The 22,327-nt window shown below is 51.3% G+C and overlaps 1 protein-coding gene across 3 annotated transcripts in view; it reads right to left on the reverse strand.

Annotated features, from left to right (window-relative positions):
- LOC120999861 (phosphofurin acidic cluster sorting protein 1-like) overlaps positions 1-22,327 on the reverse strand; it is a 170,774-nt gene that overhangs the window by 77,017 nt on the left and 71,430 nt on the right. For all 3 annotated transcript variants that reach the window (XR_005778662.1, XR_005778663.1, XM_040430898.1), the window contains exons 11-14: positions 15,161-15,217; positions 10,899-11,023; positions 8,742-8,871; positions 5,024-5,128 (exon numbers count right to left, since the gene is read on the reverse strand). Coding sequence is in view for 1 of the 3 variants with exons in the window: in XM_040430898.1 (XP_040286832.1) it covers positions 5,024-5,128; positions 8,742-8,871; positions 10,899-11,023; positions 15,161-15,217 (417 nt within the window). In the remaining 2 variants the exon portion in view is untranslated. The remainder of the gene's footprint in view (positions 1-5,023; positions 5,129-8,741; positions 8,872-10,898; positions 11,024-15,160; positions 15,218-22,327) is intronic.

A 22,327-nucleotide genomic window follows, 5' to 3' on the forward strand; every position in this document is an offset into this window, starting at 1 on the left:
ATCAGCACGGAGGAAGGAGAGGTAAGTGACTGTGATTACACCTACAGAGGAAGGAGAGGTAAGTGACTGTGATTACACCTACAATCTCCTAATACATCAGCACAGAGGAAGGAGAGGTAAGTGACTGTGATTACACCTACAATCCCCTCATACATCAGCACGGAGGAAGGAGAGGTAAGTGACTGTGATTACACCTACAGAGGAAGGAGAGGTAAGTGACTGTGATTACACCTACAGAGGAAGGAGAGGTAAGTGACTGTGATTACACCTACAATCCCCTCATACATCAGCACGGAGGAAGGAGAGGTAAGTGACTGTGATTACACCTACAGAGGAAGGAGAGGTAAGTGACTGTGATTACACCTACAGAGGAAGGAGAGGTAAGTGACTGTGATTACACCTACAATCCCCTCATACATCAGCACGGAGGAAGGAGAGGTAAGTGACTGTGATTACACCTACAATCTCCTAATACATCAGCACAGAGGAAGGAGAGGTAAGTGACTGTGATTACACCTACAGAGGAAGGAGAGGTAAGTGACTGTGATTACACCTACAGAGGAAGGAGAGGTAAGTGACTGTGATTACACCTACAATCCCCTCATACATCAGCACGGAGGAAGGAGAGGTAAGTGACTGTGATTACACCTACAGAGGAAGGAGAGGTAAGTGACTGTGATTACACCTACAATCTCCTAATACATCAGCACAGAGGAAGGAGAGGTAAGTGACTGTGATTACACCTACAGAGGAGGAGAGGTAAGTGACTGTGATTACACCTACAGAGGAAGGAGAGGTAAGTGACTGTGATTACACCTACAGAGGAAGGAGAGGTAAGTGACTGTGATTACACCTGCAGAGGAAGGAGAGGTAAGTGACTGTGATTACACCTACAGAGGAAGGAGAGGTAAGTGACTGTGATTACACCTACAGAGGAGGAGAGGTAAGTGACTGTGATTACACCTACAGAGGAGGAGAGGTAAGTGACTGTGATTACACCTACAGAGGAGGAGAGGTAAGTGACTGTGATTACACCTACAGAGGAGGAGAGGTAAGTGACTGTGATTACACCTACAGAGGAGGAGAGGTAAGTGACTGTGAATACACCTACAGAGGAAGGAGAGGTAAGTGACTGTGATTACACCTACAGAGGAAGGAGAGGTAAGTGACTGTGATTACACCTACAATCCCCTCATATATCAGCACAGAGGAAGGAGGGATAAGTGACTGTGATTACACCTACAGAGGAGGAGAGGTAAGTGACTGTGATTACACCTACAGAGGAAGGAGAGGTAAGTGACTGTGATTACACCTACAGAGGAGGAGAGGTAAGTGACTGTGATTACACCTACAATCCTCTCAGACATCAGCACAGAGGAAGGAGAGGTAAGTGACTGTGATTACACCTACAATCCCCTCATACATCAGCACAGAGGAAGGAGAGGTAAGTGACTGTGATTACACCTACAGAGGAAGGAGAGGTAAGTGACTGTGATTACACCTACAGAGGAAGGAGAGGTAAGTGACTGTGATTACACCTACAGAGGAGGAGAGGTAAGTGACTGTGATTACACCTACAGAGGAAGGAGAGGTAAGTGACTGTGATTACACCTACAATCCCCTCATATATCAGCACAGAGGAAGGAGGGATAAGTGACTGTGATTACACCTACAGAGGAGGAGAGGTAAGTGACTGTGATTACACCTACAGAGGAAGGAGAGGTAAGTGACTGTGATTACACCTACAGAGGAAGGAGAGGTAAGTGACTGTGATTACACCTACAGAGGAGGAGAGGTAAGTGACTGTGATTACACCTACAGAGGAGGAGAGGTAAGTGACTGTGATTACACCTACAGAGGAGGAGAGGTAAGTGACTGTGATTACACCTACAGAGGAGGAGAGGTAAGTGACTGTGATTACACCTACAGAGGAGGAGAGGTAAGTGACTGTGAATACACCTACAGAGGAAGGAGAGGTAAGTGACTGTGATTACACCTACAGAGGAAGGAGAGGTAAGTGACTGTGATTACACCTACAATCCCCTCATATATCAGCACAGAGGAAGGAGAGGTAAGTGACTGTGATTACACCTACAGAGGAAGGAGAGGTAAGTGACTGTGATTACACCTACAGAGGAAGGAGAGGTAAGTGACTGTGATTACACCTACAGAGGAGGAGAGGTAAGTGACTGTGATTACACCTTTACACCAGTTTGATAAATCTCCCTCTGAGTTTTTATAAGAACAATGGAAAACAATGAGTTTGATGAGAAGAAGATTCTAAAGCCAAGACTCCGCTCCTCAGATTGACAGCACCAGATGTTTGTGTCTTTGAGAAGATCAGGAAATGTGTTATCTCTGCCCAGATAGGAGACATGTATTAAGACCAGTCATTTAGATGCCGCTTAGTCCCTCTGTGCTGCTGGTGGAGCCGTGCTGATGTAGATTTAAGTCATTTTCCACTATAAAAACAGGAGTGGTTAATTGTGAGATGAGCATGCCTGCCCGCCTACTACCCTGCCCGCCTACTACCCTGCCAGCCTACTACCCTGCCCGCCTACTACCCTGCCAGCCTACTACCCCGCCCGCCTACTACCCTGCCAGCCTACTACCCCGCCCGCCTACTACCCCGCCAGCCTACTACCCTGCCCGCCTACTACCCCGCCAGCCTACTACCCCGCCAGCCTACTACCCTGCCTGCCTACTACCCTGCCCGCCTACTACCCTGCCCGCCTACTACCCCGCCAGCCTACTACCCCGCCAGCCTACTACCCTGCCCGTCTACTACCCTGCCCGCCTGTTACCCTGCCCGCCTAATACCATGCCCGCCTACTACCCTGCCCGCCTGTTACCCTGCCAGCCTAATACCATGCCCGCCTACTACCCTGCCCCCCTAATACCATGCCCGCCTACTACCCTGCCAGCCTACTACCCTGCCAGCCTACTACCCTGCCAGCCTAATACCATGCCCGCCTACTACCCTGCCCCCCTACTACCCTGCCCCCCTAATACCATGCCCGCCTACTACCCTGCCCCCCTACTACCCTGCCCGCACCCCCTCTTTATTCAGCACTTGGGAAAACTAGAGTGAGCGTCAAAAAGTCATAGATTTTGCGACAAAAAACTATTGCAACAAAATCTGCAACATTAATATGCCAAAAAGTGGGGTATAAGTCAGAATATGTGTCCCCGTGGATCTTGTGTATTTTGAGAGTGGCTTCCTGTTATAGGTGACGGAGAACACGTGGCTTAATTTGTGGATTACAGATGATGTGTATCCCATGCAGTATCGTCTGTTCTTGGTAGCTCCCTGTTGTTGTATCCTTTGCATTCTCTTTTATAACCTTTTTAGCCTAAAATGATAGCTGTGAGTTACTGAATGTGTTCCAAAAGCTCAAGGGTGGAAGAAAGTGTGAAGACGGAGCCTCTGGTGACTTGGACGTCATTGTGTCTGACGGCCGCCCTCTGCACGGAGCAGGCACGTGGCCCCCCCTCTGCACGGAGCAGGCACGTGGCCCCCCTCTGCACGGAGCAGGCACGTGGCCCCCCCCTCTGCACAGAGCAGGCACGTGGCCCCCCCCCTCTGCACAGAGCAGGCACGTGGCCCCCCCCTCTGCACAGAGCAGGCACGTGGCCCCCCCTCTGCACAGAGCAGGCACGTGGCCCCCCCTCTGCACAGAGCAGGCACGTGGCCCCCCCTCTGCACAGAGCAGGCACGTGGCCCCCCCCTCTGCACAGAGCAGGCACGTGGCCCCCCCCTCTGCACAGAGCAGGCACGTGGCCCCCCCTCTGCACAGAGCAGGCACGTGGCCCCCTCTGCACAGAGCAGGCACGTGGCCCCCCCTCTGCACAGAGCAGGCACGTGGCCCCCCCCCCTGCACAGAGCAGGCACGTGGCCCCCCCCCTCTGCACAGAGCAGGCACGTGGCCCCCCTCTGCACAGAGCAGGCACGTGGCCCCCCCTCTGCACAGAGCAGGCACGTGGCCCCCCCTCTGCACAGAGCAGGCACGTGGCCCCCCCTGCACAGAGCAGGCACGTGGCCCCCCCTCTGCACAGAGCAGGCACGTGGCCCCCCCTCTGCACAGAGCAGGCACGTGGCCCCCCCTCTGCACAGAGCAGGCACGTGGCCCCCCCCTCTGCACAGAGCAGGCACGTGGCCCCCCCCTCTGCACAGAGCAGGCACGTGGACCCCCCTCTGCACAGAGCAGGCACGTGGCCCCCCCCCCCTCTGCACAGAGCAGGCACGTGGCCCCCCTCTGCACAGAGCAGGCACGTGGCCCCCCTCTGCACAGAGCAGGCACGTGGCCCCCCTCTGCACAGAGCAGGCACGTGGCCCCCCCCTCTGCACAGAGCAGGCACGTGGCCCCCCCTCTGCACAGAGCAGGCACGTGGCCCCCCCCCTCTGCACAGAGCAGGCACGTGGCCCCCCCCCTCTGCACAGAGCAGGCACGTGGCCCCCCCCTCTGCACAGAGCAGGCACGTGGCCCCCCCTCTGCACGGAGCAGGCACGTGGCCCCCCCTCTGCACGGAGCAGGCACGTGGCCCCCCCCTCTGCACCGAGCAGGCACGTGGCCCCCCCTGCACCGAGCAGGCACGTGGCCCCCCCCTCTGCACCTAGCAGGCACGTGGCCCCCCCTCTGCACGGAGCAGGCACGTGGCCCCCCCCTCTGCACGGAGCAGGCACGTGGCCCCCCCTCTGCACGGAGCAGGCACGTGGCCCCCCCCTCTGCACGGAGCAGGCACGTGGCCCCCCTCTGCACGGAGCAGGCACGTGGCCGCCCTCTGCACGGAGCAGGCACGTGGCCGCCATCTGCACGGAGCAGGCACGTGGCCGCCCTCTGCACGGAGCAGGCACGTGGCCTAAACAGTGGACATTCCTTGAGTTTTCAGTGGGCGACATCTCCTGCTGACACCACAGTGCAGATATTGTCTCACAGGCCCCTCACTCCTCAGGTGTTCTGGGGTGAGAGGTCGTGGTGCTTGGGGTCTCACTGCTTGTGGCACCCACCACCCCCCAGTTTACCTGTCCATGCCAGTCTGAGGTGTTCACCAGGATCACGCTCTCAGGAAGCTGCTGATCTGAACCCAGAACTTCATTTAATTCATCAAATACTGACTTTCGTGGAACCTGTGGAGAAGAGCAGGGTCACTGCAGCACCATACATGTGAAAACATGGACACATAGTATATCTACATACATGTGCACTACATCAGGTGATAGGGCTACAGGGGGAACATGAGACGGGGAAAAATACTATTCTAGAGCCTTCCGCAGAATACACACAATGTGTGGACAATACACGGAGATGACACGTGAGGGTGACATGAAGAATACAGAGATTAGACGTGAGCAGACATATGATACTTGTATGTGGAGGTGACACGTGAGCAGACATGATACTTGTATGTGGAGGTGACACGTGAGCAGACATATGATACTTGTATGGGGAGGTGACACGTGAGCAGACATATGATACTTGTATGTGGAGGTGACACGTGAGCAGACATATGATACTTGTATGTGGAGGTGACACGTGAGCAGACATATGATACTTGTATGTGGAGGTGACACGTGAGCAGACATATGATACTTGTATGTGGAGGTGACACGTTAGCAGACATATGATACTTGTATGGGGAGGTGACACGTGAGCAGACATATGATACTTGTATGTGGAGGGGACACGTGAGCAGACATATGATACTTGTATGTGGAGGTGACACGTGAGCAGACATATGATACTTGTATGTGGAGATGACACGTGAGCAGACATATGATAACTGTATGTGGAGATGACACGTGAGCAGACATATGATACTTGTATGGGGAGGTGACACGTGAGCAGACATATGATACTTGTATGTGGTGGTGACACGTGAGCAGACATATGATACTTGTATGTGGAGGTGACACGTGAGCAGACATATGATACTTGTATGTGGAGGTGACACGTGAGCAGACATATGATACTTGTATGTGAAGATGACACGTGAGCAGACATATGATACTTGTATGTGGAGGTGACACGTGAGCAGACATGATACTTGTATGTGGAGGTGACACGTGAGCAGACATATGATACTTGTATGTGGAGATGACACGTGAGCAGACATATGATACTTGTATGGGGAGGTGACACGTGAGCAGACATATGATACTTGTATGTGGAGGTGACACGTGAGCAGACATATGATACTTGTATGTGGAGATGACACGTGAGCAGACATATGATACTTGTATGTGGTGGTGACACGTGAGCAGACATATGATACTTGTATGTGGAGGTGACACGTGAGCAGACATATGATACTTGTATGTGGAGGTGACACGTGAGCAGACACATGATACTTGTATGTGGAGATGACACGTGAGCAGACACATGATACTTGTATGTGGAGGTGACACGTGAGCAGACACATGATACTTGTATGTGGAGGTGACACGTGAGCAGACATATGATACTTGTATGTGGAGGGGACACGTGAGCAGACATATGATAACTGTATGTGGAGATGACACGTGAGCAGACATATGATACTTGTATGTGGAGGTGACACGTGAGCAGACATATGATACTTGTATGTGGAGGTGACACGTGAGCAGACACATGATACTTGTATGTGGAGATGACACGTGAGCAGACACATGATACTTGTATGTGGAGGTGACACGTGAGCAGACACATGATACTTGTATGTGGAGGTGACACGTGAGCAGACATATGATACTTGTATGTGGAGGGGACACGTGAGCAGACATATGATAACTGTATGTGGAGATGACACGTGAGCAGACATATGATACTTGTATGTGGAGGTGACACGTGAGCAGACATATGATACTTGTATGTGGAGGTGACACGTGAGCAGACATATGATACTTGTATGTGGAGGTGACACGTGAGCAGACATATGATACTTGTATGGGGAGGTGACACGTGAGCAGACATATGATACTTGTATGGGGAGGGGACACGTGAGCAGACATATGATACTTGTATGTGGAGGTGACACGTGAGCAGACATATGATACTTGTATGTGGAGATGACACGTGAGCAGACATATGATACTTGTATGTGGAGGTGACACGTGAGCAGACATATGATACTTGTATGTGGAGGTGACACGTGAGCAGACATATGATACTTGTATGTGGAGATGACACGTGAGCAGACATATGATACTTGTATGTGGAGGTGACACGTGAGCAGACATGATACTTGTATGTGGAGGTGACACGTGAGCAGACATATGATACTTGTATGGGGAGGTGACACGTGAGCAGACATATGATACTTGTATGTGGAGATGACACGTGAGCAGACATATGATACTTGTATGTGGAGGTGACACGTGAGCAGACATATGATACTTGTATGTGGAGATGACACGTGAGCAGACATATGATACTTGTATGGGGAGGTGACACGTGAGCAGACATATGATACTTGTATGTGGAGGTGACACGTGAGCAGACATATGATACTTGTATGTGGAGGTGACACGTGAGCAGACATATGATACTTGTATGTGGAGATGACACGTGAGCAGACATATGATACTTGTATGTGGAGGTGACACGTGAGCAGACATATGATACTTGTATGTGGAGGTGACACGTGAGCAGACATATGATACTTGTATGTGGAGATGACACGTGAGCAGACATATGATACTTGTATGTGGAGGTGACACGTGAGCAGACATATGATACTTGTATGGGGAGGGGACACGTGAGCAGACATATGATACTTGTATGTGGAGGGGACACGTGAGCAGACATATGATAACTGTATGTGGAGATGACACGTGAGCAGACATATGATACTTGTATGTGGAGGTGACACGTGAGCAGACATATGATACTTGTATGTGGAGGTGACACGTGAGCAGACACATGATACTTGTATGTGGAGGTGACACGTGAGCAGACATATGATACTTGTATGTGGAGGTGACACGTGAGCAGACATATGATAACTGTATGTGGAGGGGACACGTGAGCAGACATATGATACTTGTATGGGGAGGTGACACGTGAGCAGACATATGATACTTGTATGTGGAGATGACACGTGAGCAGACATATGATAACTGCATGTGGAGGTGACACGTGAGCAGACATATGATACTTGTATGTGGAGATGACACGTGAGCAGACATATGATACTTGTATGTGGAGGTGACACGTGAGCAGACATATGATACTTGTATGGGGAGGGGACACGTGAGCAGACATATGATACTTGTATGTGGAGGGGACACGTGAGCAGACATATGATAACTGTATGTGGAGATGACACGTGGGCAGACATATGATACTTGTATGTGGAGGTGACACGTGAGCAGACATATGATACTTGTATGTGGAGGTGACACGTGAGCAGACATATGATACTTGTATGTGGAGGTGACACGTGAGCAGACATATGATACTTGTATGTGGAGGTGACACGTGAGCAGACATATGATACTTGTATGTGGAGGTGACACGTGAGCAGACATATGATACTTGTATGTGGAGGTGACACGTGAGCAGACACATGATACTTGTATGTGGAGGTGACACGTGAGCAGACATATGATACTTGTATGTGGAGGTGACACGTGAGCAGACACATGATACTTGTATGTGGAGGTGACACGTGTGGCTCGGTTCCTGTACCTCTGTGACACAGAACCGCACAGTCGGGTCTTACATGGACTCCCATCATGTAGGGCTCCAGACGTCCAGACTCACCTGACTGCAGAACCGGGAATCTGACGGGAGCTCGGACTCCGCGCTGCCACCGCGATCGCCCGTCCCTCGGAAACTCTGCCGATCTTTCATGGAATGACTACGAGGACCACGGGACAGCGGATTCTCCTGCCTGGAGGAAGAACTGAGGGCTGAAAGGAGCCTCCAAAACCAAATGGTCCCCAAACACCCCAACTACACCGTACCCACCTACCTCCTAATACTGACCCCAACTACACCGTACCCACCTACCTCCTAATACTGACCCCAACTACACCGTACCCACCTACCTCCTAATACTGACCCCAACTACACCGCACCCACCTACCCCCTAATACTGACCCCAACTACACCGTACCCACCTACCCCTAATACTGACCCCAACTACACCGTACCCACCTACCTCCTAATACTGACCCCAACTACACTGTACCCACCTACCTCCTAATACTGACCCCAACTACACCGCACCCACCTACCCCCTAATACTGACCCCAACTACACCGTACCCACCTACCCCTAATACTGACCCCAACTACACCGTACCCACCTACCCCCTAATACTGACCCCAACTACACCGCACCCACCTACCCCCTAATACTGACCCCAACTACACCGTACCCACCTACCCCCTAATACTGACCGCATCTACACCGTACCCACCTACCCCCTAATACTGACCCCAACTACACCGTACCCACCTACCCCCTACTACTGACCCCAACTACACCGTACCCACCTACCCCCTACTACTGACCCCATCTACACCGTACCCACCTACCTCCTGATACTGACCCCAACTACACCGTACCCACCTACCCCCTACTACTGACCCCTACACCGTACCCACCTACCCCCTAATACTGACCGCATCTACACCGAACCCACCTACCCCCTAATACTGACCCCAACTACACCGTACCCACCTACCCCTAATACTGACACCAACTACACCGTACCCACCTACCCCCTAATACTGACCCCAACTACACCGTACCCACCTACCCCTAATACTGACCCCAACTACACCGTACCCACCTACCCCCTAATACTGACCCCAACTACACCGTACCCACCTACCCCCTAATACTGACCCCATCTACACCGTACCCACCTACCTCCTGATACTGACCCCATCTACACCGTACCCACCTACCTCCTGATACTGACCCCAACTACACCATACCCACCTACCCCCTACTACTGACCCCAACTACACCGTACCCACCTACCCCCTACTACTGACCCCAACTACACCGTACCCACCTACCCCCTAATACTGACCCCAACTACACCGTACCCACCTACCTCCTAATACTGACCCCATCTACACCGTACCCACCTACCTCCTGATACTGACCCCAACTACACCGTACCCACCTACCCCCTACTACTGACCCCAACTATACCGTACCCACCTACCCCCTAATACTGACCCCAACTACACCGTACCCACCTACCTCCTAATACTGACCCCATCTACACCGTACCCACCTACCTCCTGATACTGACCCCATCTACACCGTACCCACCTACCCCCTAATACTGACCCCAACTACACCGTACCAACCTACCCCCTAATACTGACCCCAACTACACCTACCCCCTAATACTGACCCCAACTACACCGTACCCACCTACCCCCTAATACTGACCCCAACTACACCGTACCAACCTACCCCCTAATACTGACCCCAACTACACCGTACCAACCTACCCCCTAATACTGACCCCAACTACACCGTACCCACCTACCCCCTAATACTGACCCCAACTACACCGTACCCACCTACCCCCTAATACTGACCCCAACTACACCGTACCCACCTACCCCCTAATACTGACCCCAACTACACCGTACCCACCTACCCCCTAATACTGACCCCAACTACACCGTACCCACCTACCCCCTAATACTGACCCCAACTACACCGTACCCACCTACCCCCTAATACTGACCCCATCTATACCGTACCCACCTACCCCCTAATACTGACCCCAACTACACTGTACCCACCTACCCCCTAATACTGACCCCATCTATACCGACCCACCTACCTCCTAACACTGACCCCATTTATACTGTAAATCCCTTGCACACACTATTAATGTCTCTATACTGTATCCATATATTATGGACATTCATTTGATGAAATTACCTGGGAGACATAATGATTTGTGACTCAGTTCTGGAGATTACTCCCATTTGTGGAATCCGCTCACCGGGCTCCCAGGAACCGAGATCTACAGCGGAGCCCGAAACCGGCACTGGATCACTGCCCTCCTGTCACACAAGATTACACTGTGATCAGATGATAATGAAACAACCTGCCTGTATATCCTGTCTGAGAGGTAGTCACAGCCCCGCCCCCTGCTGATGACATCACTGATATACTGACATGTGATCAGACATGAGATCACACACCTTATACTACAGGAACATCTATTACTGCTGACAACCTGCCTGTATATCCTGTCTGAGAGGTAGTCACAGCCCCGCCCCCTGCTGATGACATCACTGATATAATGACATGTGATCAGACATGAGATCACACACCTTATACTACAGGAACATCTATTACTGCTGACAACCTGCCTGTATATCCTGTATGAGAGGTAGTCACAGCCCCGCCCCCTGCTGATGACATCACTGATATACTGACATGTGATCAGACATGAGATCACACACCTTATACTACAGGAACATCTATTACTGCTGACAACCTGCCTGTATATCATGTCTGAGAGGTAGTCACAGCCCCGCCCCCTGCTGATGACATCACTGATATAATGACATGTGATCAGACATGAGATCACACTCCTTATACTACAGGAACATCTATTACTGCTGACAACCTGCCTGTATATCCTGTCTGAGAGGTAGTCACAGCCCCGCCCCCTGCTGATGACATCACTGATATAATGACATGTGATCAGACATGAGATCACACACCTTATACTACAGGAACATCTATTACTGCTGACAACCTGCCTGTATATCCTGTCTGAGAGGTAGTCACAGCCCCGCCCCCTGCTGATGACATCACTGATATAATGACATGTGATCAGACATGAGATCACACACCTTATACTACAGGAACATCTATTACTGCTGACAACCTGCCTGTGTATCCTGTCTGAGAGGTAGTCACAGCCCCGCCCCCTGCTGATGACATCACTGATATACTGACATGTGATCAGACATGAGATCACACACCTTATACTACAGGAACATCTATTACTGCTGACAACCTGCCTGTATATCCTGTCTGAGAGGTAGTCACAGCCCCGCCCCCTGCTGATGACATCACTGATATAATGACATGTGATCAGACATGAGATCACACACCTTATACTACAGGAACATCTATTACTGCTGACAACCTGCCTGTATATCCTGTCTGAGAGGTAGTCACAGCCCCGCCCCCTGCTGATGACATCACTGATATAATGACATGTGATCAGACATGAGATCACACACCTTATACTACAGGAACATCTGTTACTGCTGACAACCTGCCTGTATATCATGCCTGAGAGGTAGTCACAGCCCCGCCCCCTGCTGATGACATCACTGATATAATGACATGTGATCAGACATGAGATCACACACCTTATACTACAGGAACATCTATTACTGCTGACAACCTGCCTGTATATCCTGTCTGAGAGGTAGTCACAGCCCCGCCCCCTGCTGATGACATCACTGATATAATGACATGTGATCAGACATGAGATCACACACCTTATACTACAGGAACATCTGTTACTGCTGACAACCTGCCTGTATATCATGCCTGAGAGGTAGTCACAGCCCCGCCCCCTGCTGATGACATCACTGATATAATGACATGTGATCAGACATGAGATCACACACCTTATACTACAGGAACATCTATTACTGCTGACAACCTGCCTGTATATCCTGTCTGAGAGGTAGTCACAGCCCCGCCCCCTGCTGATGACATCACTGATATACTGACATGAGATCAGACACCTTATACTACAGGAACATCTATTACTGCTGACAACCTGCCTGTATATCCTGTCTGAGAGGTTGTCACAGCCCCGCCCCCTGCTGATGACATCACTGATATACTGACATGTGATCAGACATGAGATCACACACCTTATACTACAGGAACATCTATTACTGCTGACAACCTGCCTGTATATCCTGTCTGAGAGGTAGTCACAGCCCCGCCCCCTGCTGATGACATCACTGATATAATGACATGTGATCAGACATGAGATCACACACCTTATACTACAGGAACATCTATTACTGCTGACAACCTGCCTGTATATCCTGTCTGAGAGGTAGTCACAGCCCCGCCCCCTGCTGATGACATCACTGATATACTGACATGTGATCAGACATGAGATCACACACCTTATACTACAGGAACATCTATTACTGCTGACAACCTGCCTGTATATCATGTGTGAGAGGTAGTCACAGCCCCGCCCCCTGCTGATGACATCACTGATATAATGACATGTGATTAGACATGAGATCACACACCTTATACTACAGGATCATCTATTACTGCTGACAACCTGCCTGTGTATCCTGTCTAAGAGGTAGTCACAGCCCCGCCCCCTGCTGATGACATCACTGATATAATGACATGTGATCAGACATGAGATCACACACCTTATACTACAGGAACATCTATTACTGCTGACAACCTGCCTGTATATCCTGTCTGAGAGGTAGTCACAGCCCCGCCCCCTGCTGATGACATCACTGATATAATGACATGTGATTAGACATGAGATCACACACCTTATACTACAGGATCATCTATTACTGCTGACAACCTGCCTGTGTATCCTGTCTAAGAGGTAGTCACAGCCCCGCCCCCTGCTGATGACATCACTGATATAATGACATGTGATCAGACATGAGATCACACACCTTATACTACAGGAACATCTATTACTGCTGACAACCTGCCTGTATATCATGTGTGAGAGGTTGTCACAGCCCCGCCCCCTGCTGATGACATCACTGATATAATGACATGTGATCACACCCCTTATACTACAGGAACATCTATCACTGATGACCGCTTATCTCTGAGGGGGTCCCGCTGATCTGGCATTGCTGGGGGCAGTCTTGGCCGCTTTTCTCTGTCTCCTCTGCAGATGTCCATGTACACTGACGAGCAGAAGGGTAACAATGTTGAGAACTTGTGACTTTCAGGCTCCATATCTCACCATCCAGTACAGCTTCAGACGTGAGACTCCCACGTGAGTGCTGGAACACTATGTCGCCGTTTTCATACCCATAGTACTCGAGTGTAGGAGGTAACTCGTCTTGTAGGACACTCACATATAGCTCAGCATTGAGACCACCATCGATCCTGGTCAAGTATCCAACGCCTTTGGCTGGGAGACAACCCCATATCATCAGTCTTCCTCCACCGTACAGTTCCCTCAGTTTCTCGATCCGCTATCCTCCTTTCCCCTTGTTTCTTCCAGACTCATTTGCTCCCATCAGAGCTCAGTCTATTTCATCTCATGGCTGCAAATCACCTGTTTCCAATCTTCCACTGTTCGCACTTTTTTGTAAACTCGAGCCGACGCTTCTTATGACGATATTGAAGTCGAGGCTTCTTCAGCTTTTTTCGGGCCACCATTCCAGACTTGTGTAATATGCATTGCACAGTTCTTGCATGGACGTCTGTGATCTCACTATTACGAAGCATAGGAGCCGCCTCCACTGCCGTGTTTGTCGTACAAGAACTGATAGACCTTGTGATGAGCCGACTTGTTGACTCCGATATTTTGCCTGGACGTCCACCTCTCGGCTTTGGACTGGATGGACGGACTTCATTTCGTATTCTTCCTACTGCCATGGTGCTCACATGATGCAGTTTGGTGATTTTATTGGCCGAGATGCCGCTATCGATGAGCTGGATGACGCTGTTCTCTTTTCTTGGGAAATCTTCCTGGCGGCTCCTGGATCCAAACCAGTGACCTTTCGCTTGGGAATCCACCTAATAACACTCTGAGCTATTAGGGAATGTGAGGACAGGCTGTAATTTGTAGTAAACAAGAAGAAGATTGTTCCACCACCAGGAGCAGAACAGGAACAATGCAGTTACATGAGAAGCAGCTATTCAGCATCTGATTAGTTCTGTAGATTCAAGTCCAGTGTATGTATGAGATAGCCGGGAGGATTGTCTATAAAATGATGGGAGTCTCACGTCCGAAGCTGCAGTGGATGATGAGATGTGACTTTCAGGCTCCATAAGTTCTAAACATTGCTACCCTTCTGCTCGTCAGTGTACATCGGGGTTCGCTTTGGCGGCCATGTTGTTCCACACATGTATTATGTCTTTCACTGACTCTATTTATGACCCCGTTCTGCCCTCATCACATTGGCTGCTCAGTACTAATACTCCCAACTTACATCAGCCGGACGGGAGTTACTGTCCTCCATGCATGCACTGTGGGGAAGCTTCTCCAACTGCAAGACAAATCATGAGTGAGACAGGACCTCACACCCAAGGCCTTGTAGACGCCCAACTATGTGGGCTTCAAAGTTCCTATTCCATGTCCTGTGAACAGAGCTGTATTCTGAATTCTGCTTTTGGCTCCTGGTAATGGATACTCTGATAGTGTGGGCAGTGGGCAGTTTCTCCTGCATCACATGAGCGCACAAAGTAGTGCTGACACTTCCCCGAATGTACGGTCTGTACAGAGACTGAAAAAGCAGGGGACTCTGCATCCGATGATGAGGTATGCAAGAGGTCTAGGATCGTGTCACAACCTGCCTTCGTGCATCAAATCTCAGAACTGGAAAATGTACAATACTTAGCAAGCAAAAAACTGAGACAACAAAGAGGAACCCGCGGGAGTGCAGAAGAGAATGTATGGTAGAGAAACCGACGAGATTACTGAGCATAGGATCCAACTGAGCATAGGCCCTACTGGGATTAGAGAAAGAAGACAGAAGATGACTGGGAGACAGAAGGGAGAATAAGGAGAAGACAGAGAGAAGATGACCGGGAGACAGAGGGGAATGAGGAGATGACCGGGAGACAGAGGGGAATGAGAAGATGACCGGGAGACAGAGGGGAATGAGAAGATGACCGGGAGACAGAGGGGAATGAGAAGATGACCGGGAGACAGAGGGGAATGAGAAGATGACCGGGAGACAGAGGGGAATGAGAAGATGACCGGGAGACAGAGGGGAATGAGGAGATGACCGGGAGACAGAGGGGAATGAGAAGATGACCGGGAGACAGAGGGGAATGAGGAGATGACCGGGAGACAGAGGGGAATGAGGAGATGACCGGGAGACAGAGGGGAATGAGGAGATGACCGGGAGACAGAGGGGAATGAGGAGATGACCGGGAGACAGAGGGGAATGAGGAGATGACCGGGAGACAGAGGGGAATGAGGAGATGACCGGGAGACAGAGGGGAATGAGGAGATGACCGGGAGACAGAGGGGAATGAGGAGATGACCGGGAGACAGAGGGGAATGAGAAGATGACCGGGAGACAGAGGGGAATGAGAAGATGACCGGGAGACAGAGGGGAATGAGGAGATGACCGGGAGACAGAGGGGAATGAGAAGATGACCGGGAGACAGAGGGGAATGAGGAGATGACCGGGAGACAGAGGGGAATGAGGAGATGACCGGGAGACAGAGGGGAATGAGAAGATGACCGGGAGACAGAGGGGAATGAGAAGATGACCGGGAGACAGAGGGGAATGAGAAGATGACCGGGAGACAGAGGGGAATGAGAAGATGACCGGGAGACAGAGGGGAATGAGAAGATGACCGGGAGACAGAGGGGAATGAGGAGATGACCGGGAGACAGAGGGGAATGAGAAGATGACCGGGAGACAGAGGGGAATGAGAAGATGACCGGGAGACAGAGGGGAATGAGAAGATGACCGGGAGACAGAGGGGAATGAGAAGATGACCGGGAGACAGAGGGGAATGAGAAGATGACCGGGAGACAGAGGGGAATGAGGAGATGACCGGGAGACAGAGGGGAATGAGAAGATGACCGGGAGACAGAGGGGAATGAGAAGATGACCGGGAGACAGAGGGGAATGAGGAGAGGACAGAGAGAAGATGACTGGGAGACAGAGGGGAATGAGGAGATGACCGGGAGACAGAGGGGAATGAGGAGATGACCGGGAGACAGAGGGGAATGAGAAGATGACCGGGAGACAGAGGGGAATGAGGAGATGACCGGGAGACAGAGGGGAATGAGAAGATGACCGGGAGACAGAGGGGAATGAGAAGATGACCGGGAGACAGAGGGGAATGAGAAGATGACCGGGAGACAGAGGGGAATGAGAAGATGACCGGGAGACAGAGGGGAATGAGAAGATGACCGGGAGACAGAGGGGAATGAGAAGATGACCGGGAGACAGGGGAATGAGGAGATGACCGGGAGACAGAGGGGAATGAGGAGATGACCGGGAGACAGAGGGGAATGAGGAGATGACCGGGAGACAGAGGGGAATGAGAAGATGACCGGGAGACAGAGGGGAATGAGAAGATGACCGGGAGACAGAGGGGAATGAGAAGATGACCGGGAGACAGGGGAATGAGGAGATGACCGGGAGACAGAGGGGAATGAGGAGATGACCGGGAGACAGAGGGGAATGAGGAGATGACCGGGAGACAGAGGGGAATGAGAAGATGACCGGGAGACAGAGGGGAATGAGAAGATGACCGGGAGACAGAGGGGAATGAGAAGATGACCGGGAGACAGAGGGGAATGAGAAGATGACCGGGAGACAGAGGGGAATGAGAAGATGACCGGGAGACAGAGGGGAATGAGAAGATGACCGGGAGACAGAGGGGAATGAGGAGATGACCGGGAGACAGAGGGGAATGAGGAGAGGACAGAGAGAAGATGACTGGGTATCTGTGGTATCTGGTTCTGCTGGGGCGGTATATTGTGCTGCACTGTGGTATCTGGTTCTGCTGGGGCGGTATATTGTGCTGCACTGTGGTATCTGGTTCTGCTGGGGCAGTATATTGTGCTGCACTGTGGTATCTGGTTCTGCTGGGGCAGTATATTATGCTGCACTGTGGTATCTGGTTCTGCTGGGGCGGTATATTGTGCTGCACTGTGGTATCTGGTTCTGCTGTGGCGGTATATTGTGCTGCACTGTGGGATCAGGTTCTGCTGGGGCAGTATATTGTGCTGCACTGTGGTATCTGGTTCTGCTGGGGCAGTATATTGTGCTGCACTGTGGTATCTGGTTCTGCTGGGGCGGTATATTGTGCTGCACTGTGGTATATGGTTCTGCTGGGGCGGTATATTGTGCTGCGCTGTGGTATCTGGTTCTGCTGGGGCGGTATATTGTGCTGCACTGTGGTATCTGGTTCTGCTGGGGCGGTATATTGTGCTGCACTGTGGTATCTGGTTCTGCTGGGGCGGTATATTGTGTTGCACTGTTGTATCTGGTTCTGCTGGGGCGGTATATTGTGCTGCACTGTGGTATCTGGTTCTGCTGTGGCGGTATATTGTGCTGCACTGTGGTATCTGGTTCTGCTGGGGCGGTATATTGTGCTGCACTGTGGTATCTGGTTCTGCTGGGGCGGTATATTGTGCTGCACTGTGGTATCTGGTTCTGCTGGGGCGGTATATTGTGCTGCACAGTGGTATCTGTTCTGCTGGGGCGGTATATTGTGCTGCACTGTGGTATCTGTGTCTGCTGGGGCGGTATATTGTGCTGCACTGTGGTATCTGGTTCTGCTGGGGCGGTATATTGTGCTGCACTGTGGTATCTGGTTCTGCTGGGGCGGTATATTGTGCTGCACTGTGGTATCTGGTTCTGCTGGGGCAGTATATTGTGCTGCACTGTGGTATCTGGTTCTGCTGGGGCAGTATATTGTGCTGCACTGTGGTATCTGGTTCTGCTGGGGCAGTATATTGTGCTGCACTGTGGTATCTGGTTCTGCTGGGGCAGTATATTGTGCTGCACTGTGGTATCTGTTCTGCTGGGGCAGTATATTGTGCTGCACTGTGGTATCTGCTCTGCTGGGGCGGTATATTGTGCTGCACTGTGGTATCTGGTTCTGCTGGGGCAGTATATTGTGCTGCACTGTGGTATCTGGTTCTGCTGGGGCAGTATATTGTGCTGCACTGTGGTATCTGGTTCTACTGGGGCAGTATATTGTACTGCACTGTGGTATCTGGTTCTGCTGGGGCGGTATATTGTGCTGCACTGTGGTATTTGGTTCTGCTGGGGCAGTATATTGTGCTGCACTGTGGTATCTGGTTCTGCTGGGGCGGTATATTGTACTGCACTGTGGTATCTGGTTCTGCTGGGGCGGTATATTGTGCTGCACTGTGGTATCTGGTTCTGCTGGGGCAGTATATTGTGCTGCACTGTGGTATCTGGTTCTGCTGGGGCAGTATATTGTGCTGCACTGTGGTACCTGGTTCTGCTGGGGCAGTATATTGTGCTGCTCTGTGGTATCTGGTTCTGCTGGGGCAGTATATTGTGCTGCACTGTGGTATCTGGTTCTGCTGGGGCGGTATATTGTGCTGCACTGTGGTATCTGGTTCTGCTGGGGCAGTATATTGTGCTGCACTGTGGTATCTGGTTCTGCTGGGGCGGTATATTGTGCTGTACTGTGGTATCTGTCTGCTGGGGCGGTATATTGTGCTGTACTGTGGTATCTGTCTGCTGGGGCGGTATATTATGCTGCACTGTGGTATCTGTGTCTGCTGTGGCGGTATATTGTGCTGCACTGTGGTATCTGGTTCTGCTGGGGCAGTATATTGTGCTGTACTGTGGTATCTGTGTCTGCTGTGGCAGTATATTGTGCTGCACTGTGGTATCTGTGTCTGCTGTGGCAGTATATTGTGCTGCACTGTGGTATCTGGTTCTGCTGGGGCGGTATATTGTGCTGCAATGTGGTATCTGTCTGCTGGGGCGGTATATTGTGCTGCAATGTGGTATCTGGTTCTGCTGGGGCAGTATATTGTGCTGTACTGTGGTATCTGTCTGCTGGGGCGGTATATTGTGCTGCACTGTTGTATCTGGTTCTGCTGGGGCGGTATATTGTGCTGCACTGTGGTATCTGGTTCTGCTGGGGCGGTATATTATGCTGCACTGTGGTATCTGTGTCTGCTGGGGCGGTATATTGTGCTGCACTGTGGTATCTGGTTCTGCTGGGGCAGTATATTGTGCTGCACTGTGGTATCTGGTTCTGCTGGGGGCAGTATATTGTGCTGCACTGTGGTATCTGGTTCTGCTGGGGCAGTATATTGTGCTGTACTGTGGTATCTAGTTCTGCTGTGGCGGTATATTGTGCTGTACTGTGGTATCTGTCTGCTGTGGCGGTATATTGTGCTGTACTGTGGTATCTGTCTGCTGGGGCGGTATATTGTGCTGCACTGTGGTATCTGGTTCTGCTGGGGCAGTATATTGTGCTGCACTGTGGTATCTGGTTCTGCTGGGGCAGTATATTGTGCTGCACTGTGGTGTCTGGTTCTGCTGGGGCAGTATATTGTGCTGCACTGTGGTATCTGTCTGCTGGGGCGGTATATTATGCTGTGCTGTGGTATCTGGTTCTGCTGGGGCAGTATATTATGCTGCGCTGTGGTATCTGGTTCTGCTGGGGCGGTATATTGTGCTGCACTGTGGTATCTGGTTCTGCTGGGGCGGTATATTGTGCTGCACTGTGGTATCTGGTTCTGCTGGGGCAGTATATTGTGCTGCACTGTGGTATCTGGTTCTGCTGGGGCAGTATATTGTGCTGCACTGTGGTATCTGGTTCTGCTGGGGCGGTATATTGTGCTGCACTGTGGTATCTGGTTCTGCTGGGGCAGTATATTGTGCTGCACTGTGGTATCTGGTTCTGCTGGGGCAGTATATTGTGCTGCACTGTGGTATCTGCTCTGCTGGGGCGGTATATTGTGCTGCACTGTGGTATCTGGTTCTGCTGGGGCGGTATATTGTGCTGCACTGTGGTATCTGGTTCTGCTGGGGCGGTATATTGTGCTGCACTGTGGTATCTGGTTCTGCTGGGGCAGTATATTGTGCTGCACTGTGGTATCTGGTTCTGCTGGGGCGGTATATTGTGCTGCACTGTGGTATCTGGTTCTGCTGGGGCAGTATATTGTGCTGCACTGTGGTATCTGGTTCTGCTGGGGCAGTATATTGTGCTGCACTGTGGTATCTGGTTCTGCTGGGGCAGTGTATTGTGCTGCACTGTGGTATCTGGTTCTGCTGGGGCAGTATATTGTGCTGCACTGTGGTATCTGGTTCTGCTGGGGCGGTATATTGTGCTGCACTGTGGTATCTGGTTCTGCTGGGGCAGTATATTGTGCTGCACTGTGGTATCTGGTTCTGCTGGGGCAGTATATTGTGCTGCACTGTGGTATCTGCTCTGCTGGGGCGGTATATTGTGCTGCACTGTGGTATCTGGTTCTGCTGGGGCAGTATATTGTGCTGCACTGTGGTATCTGGTTCTGCTGGAGCGGTATATTGTGCTGCACTGTGGTATCTGGTTCTGCTGGGGCAGTGTATTGTGCTGCACTGTGGTATCTGGTTCTGCTGGAGCGGTATATTGTGCTGCACTGTGGTATCTGGTTCTGCTGGGGCGGTATACTGTGCTGCACTGTGGTATCTGGTTCTGCTGGGGCGGTATATTGTTCTGCACTGTGGTATCTGGTTCTGCTGGGGCGGTATATTGTGCTGCACTGTGGTATCTGGTTCTGCTGTGGCGGTATATTGTGCTGCACTGTGGTATCTGGTTCTGCTGGGGCAGTATATTGTGCTGCACTGTGGTATCTGGTTCTGCTGGGGCGGTATATTGTGCTGCACTGTGGTATCTGGTTCTGCTGGGGCAGTATATTGTGCTGCACTGTGGTATCTGGTTCTGCTGGGGCGGTATATTGTGCTGCACTGTGGTATCTGGTTCTGCTGGGGCAGTATATTGTGCTGCACTGTGGTATCTGGTTCTGCTGGGGCAGTATATTATGCTGCACTGTGGTATCTGGTTCTGCTGGGGCGGTATATTGTGCTGCACTGTGGTATCTGGTTCTGCTGGGGCGGTATATTGTGCTGCACTGTGGTATCTGGTTCTGCTGGGGCAGTATATTGTGCTGCACTGTGGTATCTGTTCTGCTGGGGCGGTATATTGTGCTGCACTGTGGTATCTGGTTCTGCTGGGGCAGTATATTGTGCTGCACTGTGGTATCTGGTTCTGCTGGGGCGGTATATTGTGCTGCACTGTGGTATCTGGTTCTGCTGGGGTAGTATATTGTGCTGCACTGTGGTATCTGGTTCTACTGGGGCAGTATATTGTGCTGCACTGTGGTATCTGGTTCTGCTGGGGCAGTATATTGTGCTGCACTGTGGTATCTGGTTCTGCTGGGGCGGTATATTGTGCTGCACTGTGGTATCTGGTTCTGCTGGGGCGGTATATTGTGCTGCACTGCGGTATCTGGTTCTGCTGGGGCGGTATATTGTGCTGCACTGTAGTATCTGGTTCTGCTGGGGCAGTATATTGTGCTGCACTGTGGTATCTGATTCTGCTGGGGCGGTATATTGTGCTGCACTGTGGTATCTGGTTCTGCTGGGGCGGTA

Source organism: Bufo bufo, chromosome 4 (genome assembly GCF_905171765.1).
Source record: "Bufo bufo chromosome 4, aBufBuf1.1, whole genome shotgun sequence".
NCBI classification, from domain to species: domain Eukaryota; kingdom Metazoa; phylum Chordata; class Amphibia; order Anura; family Bufonidae; genus Bufo; species Bufo bufo.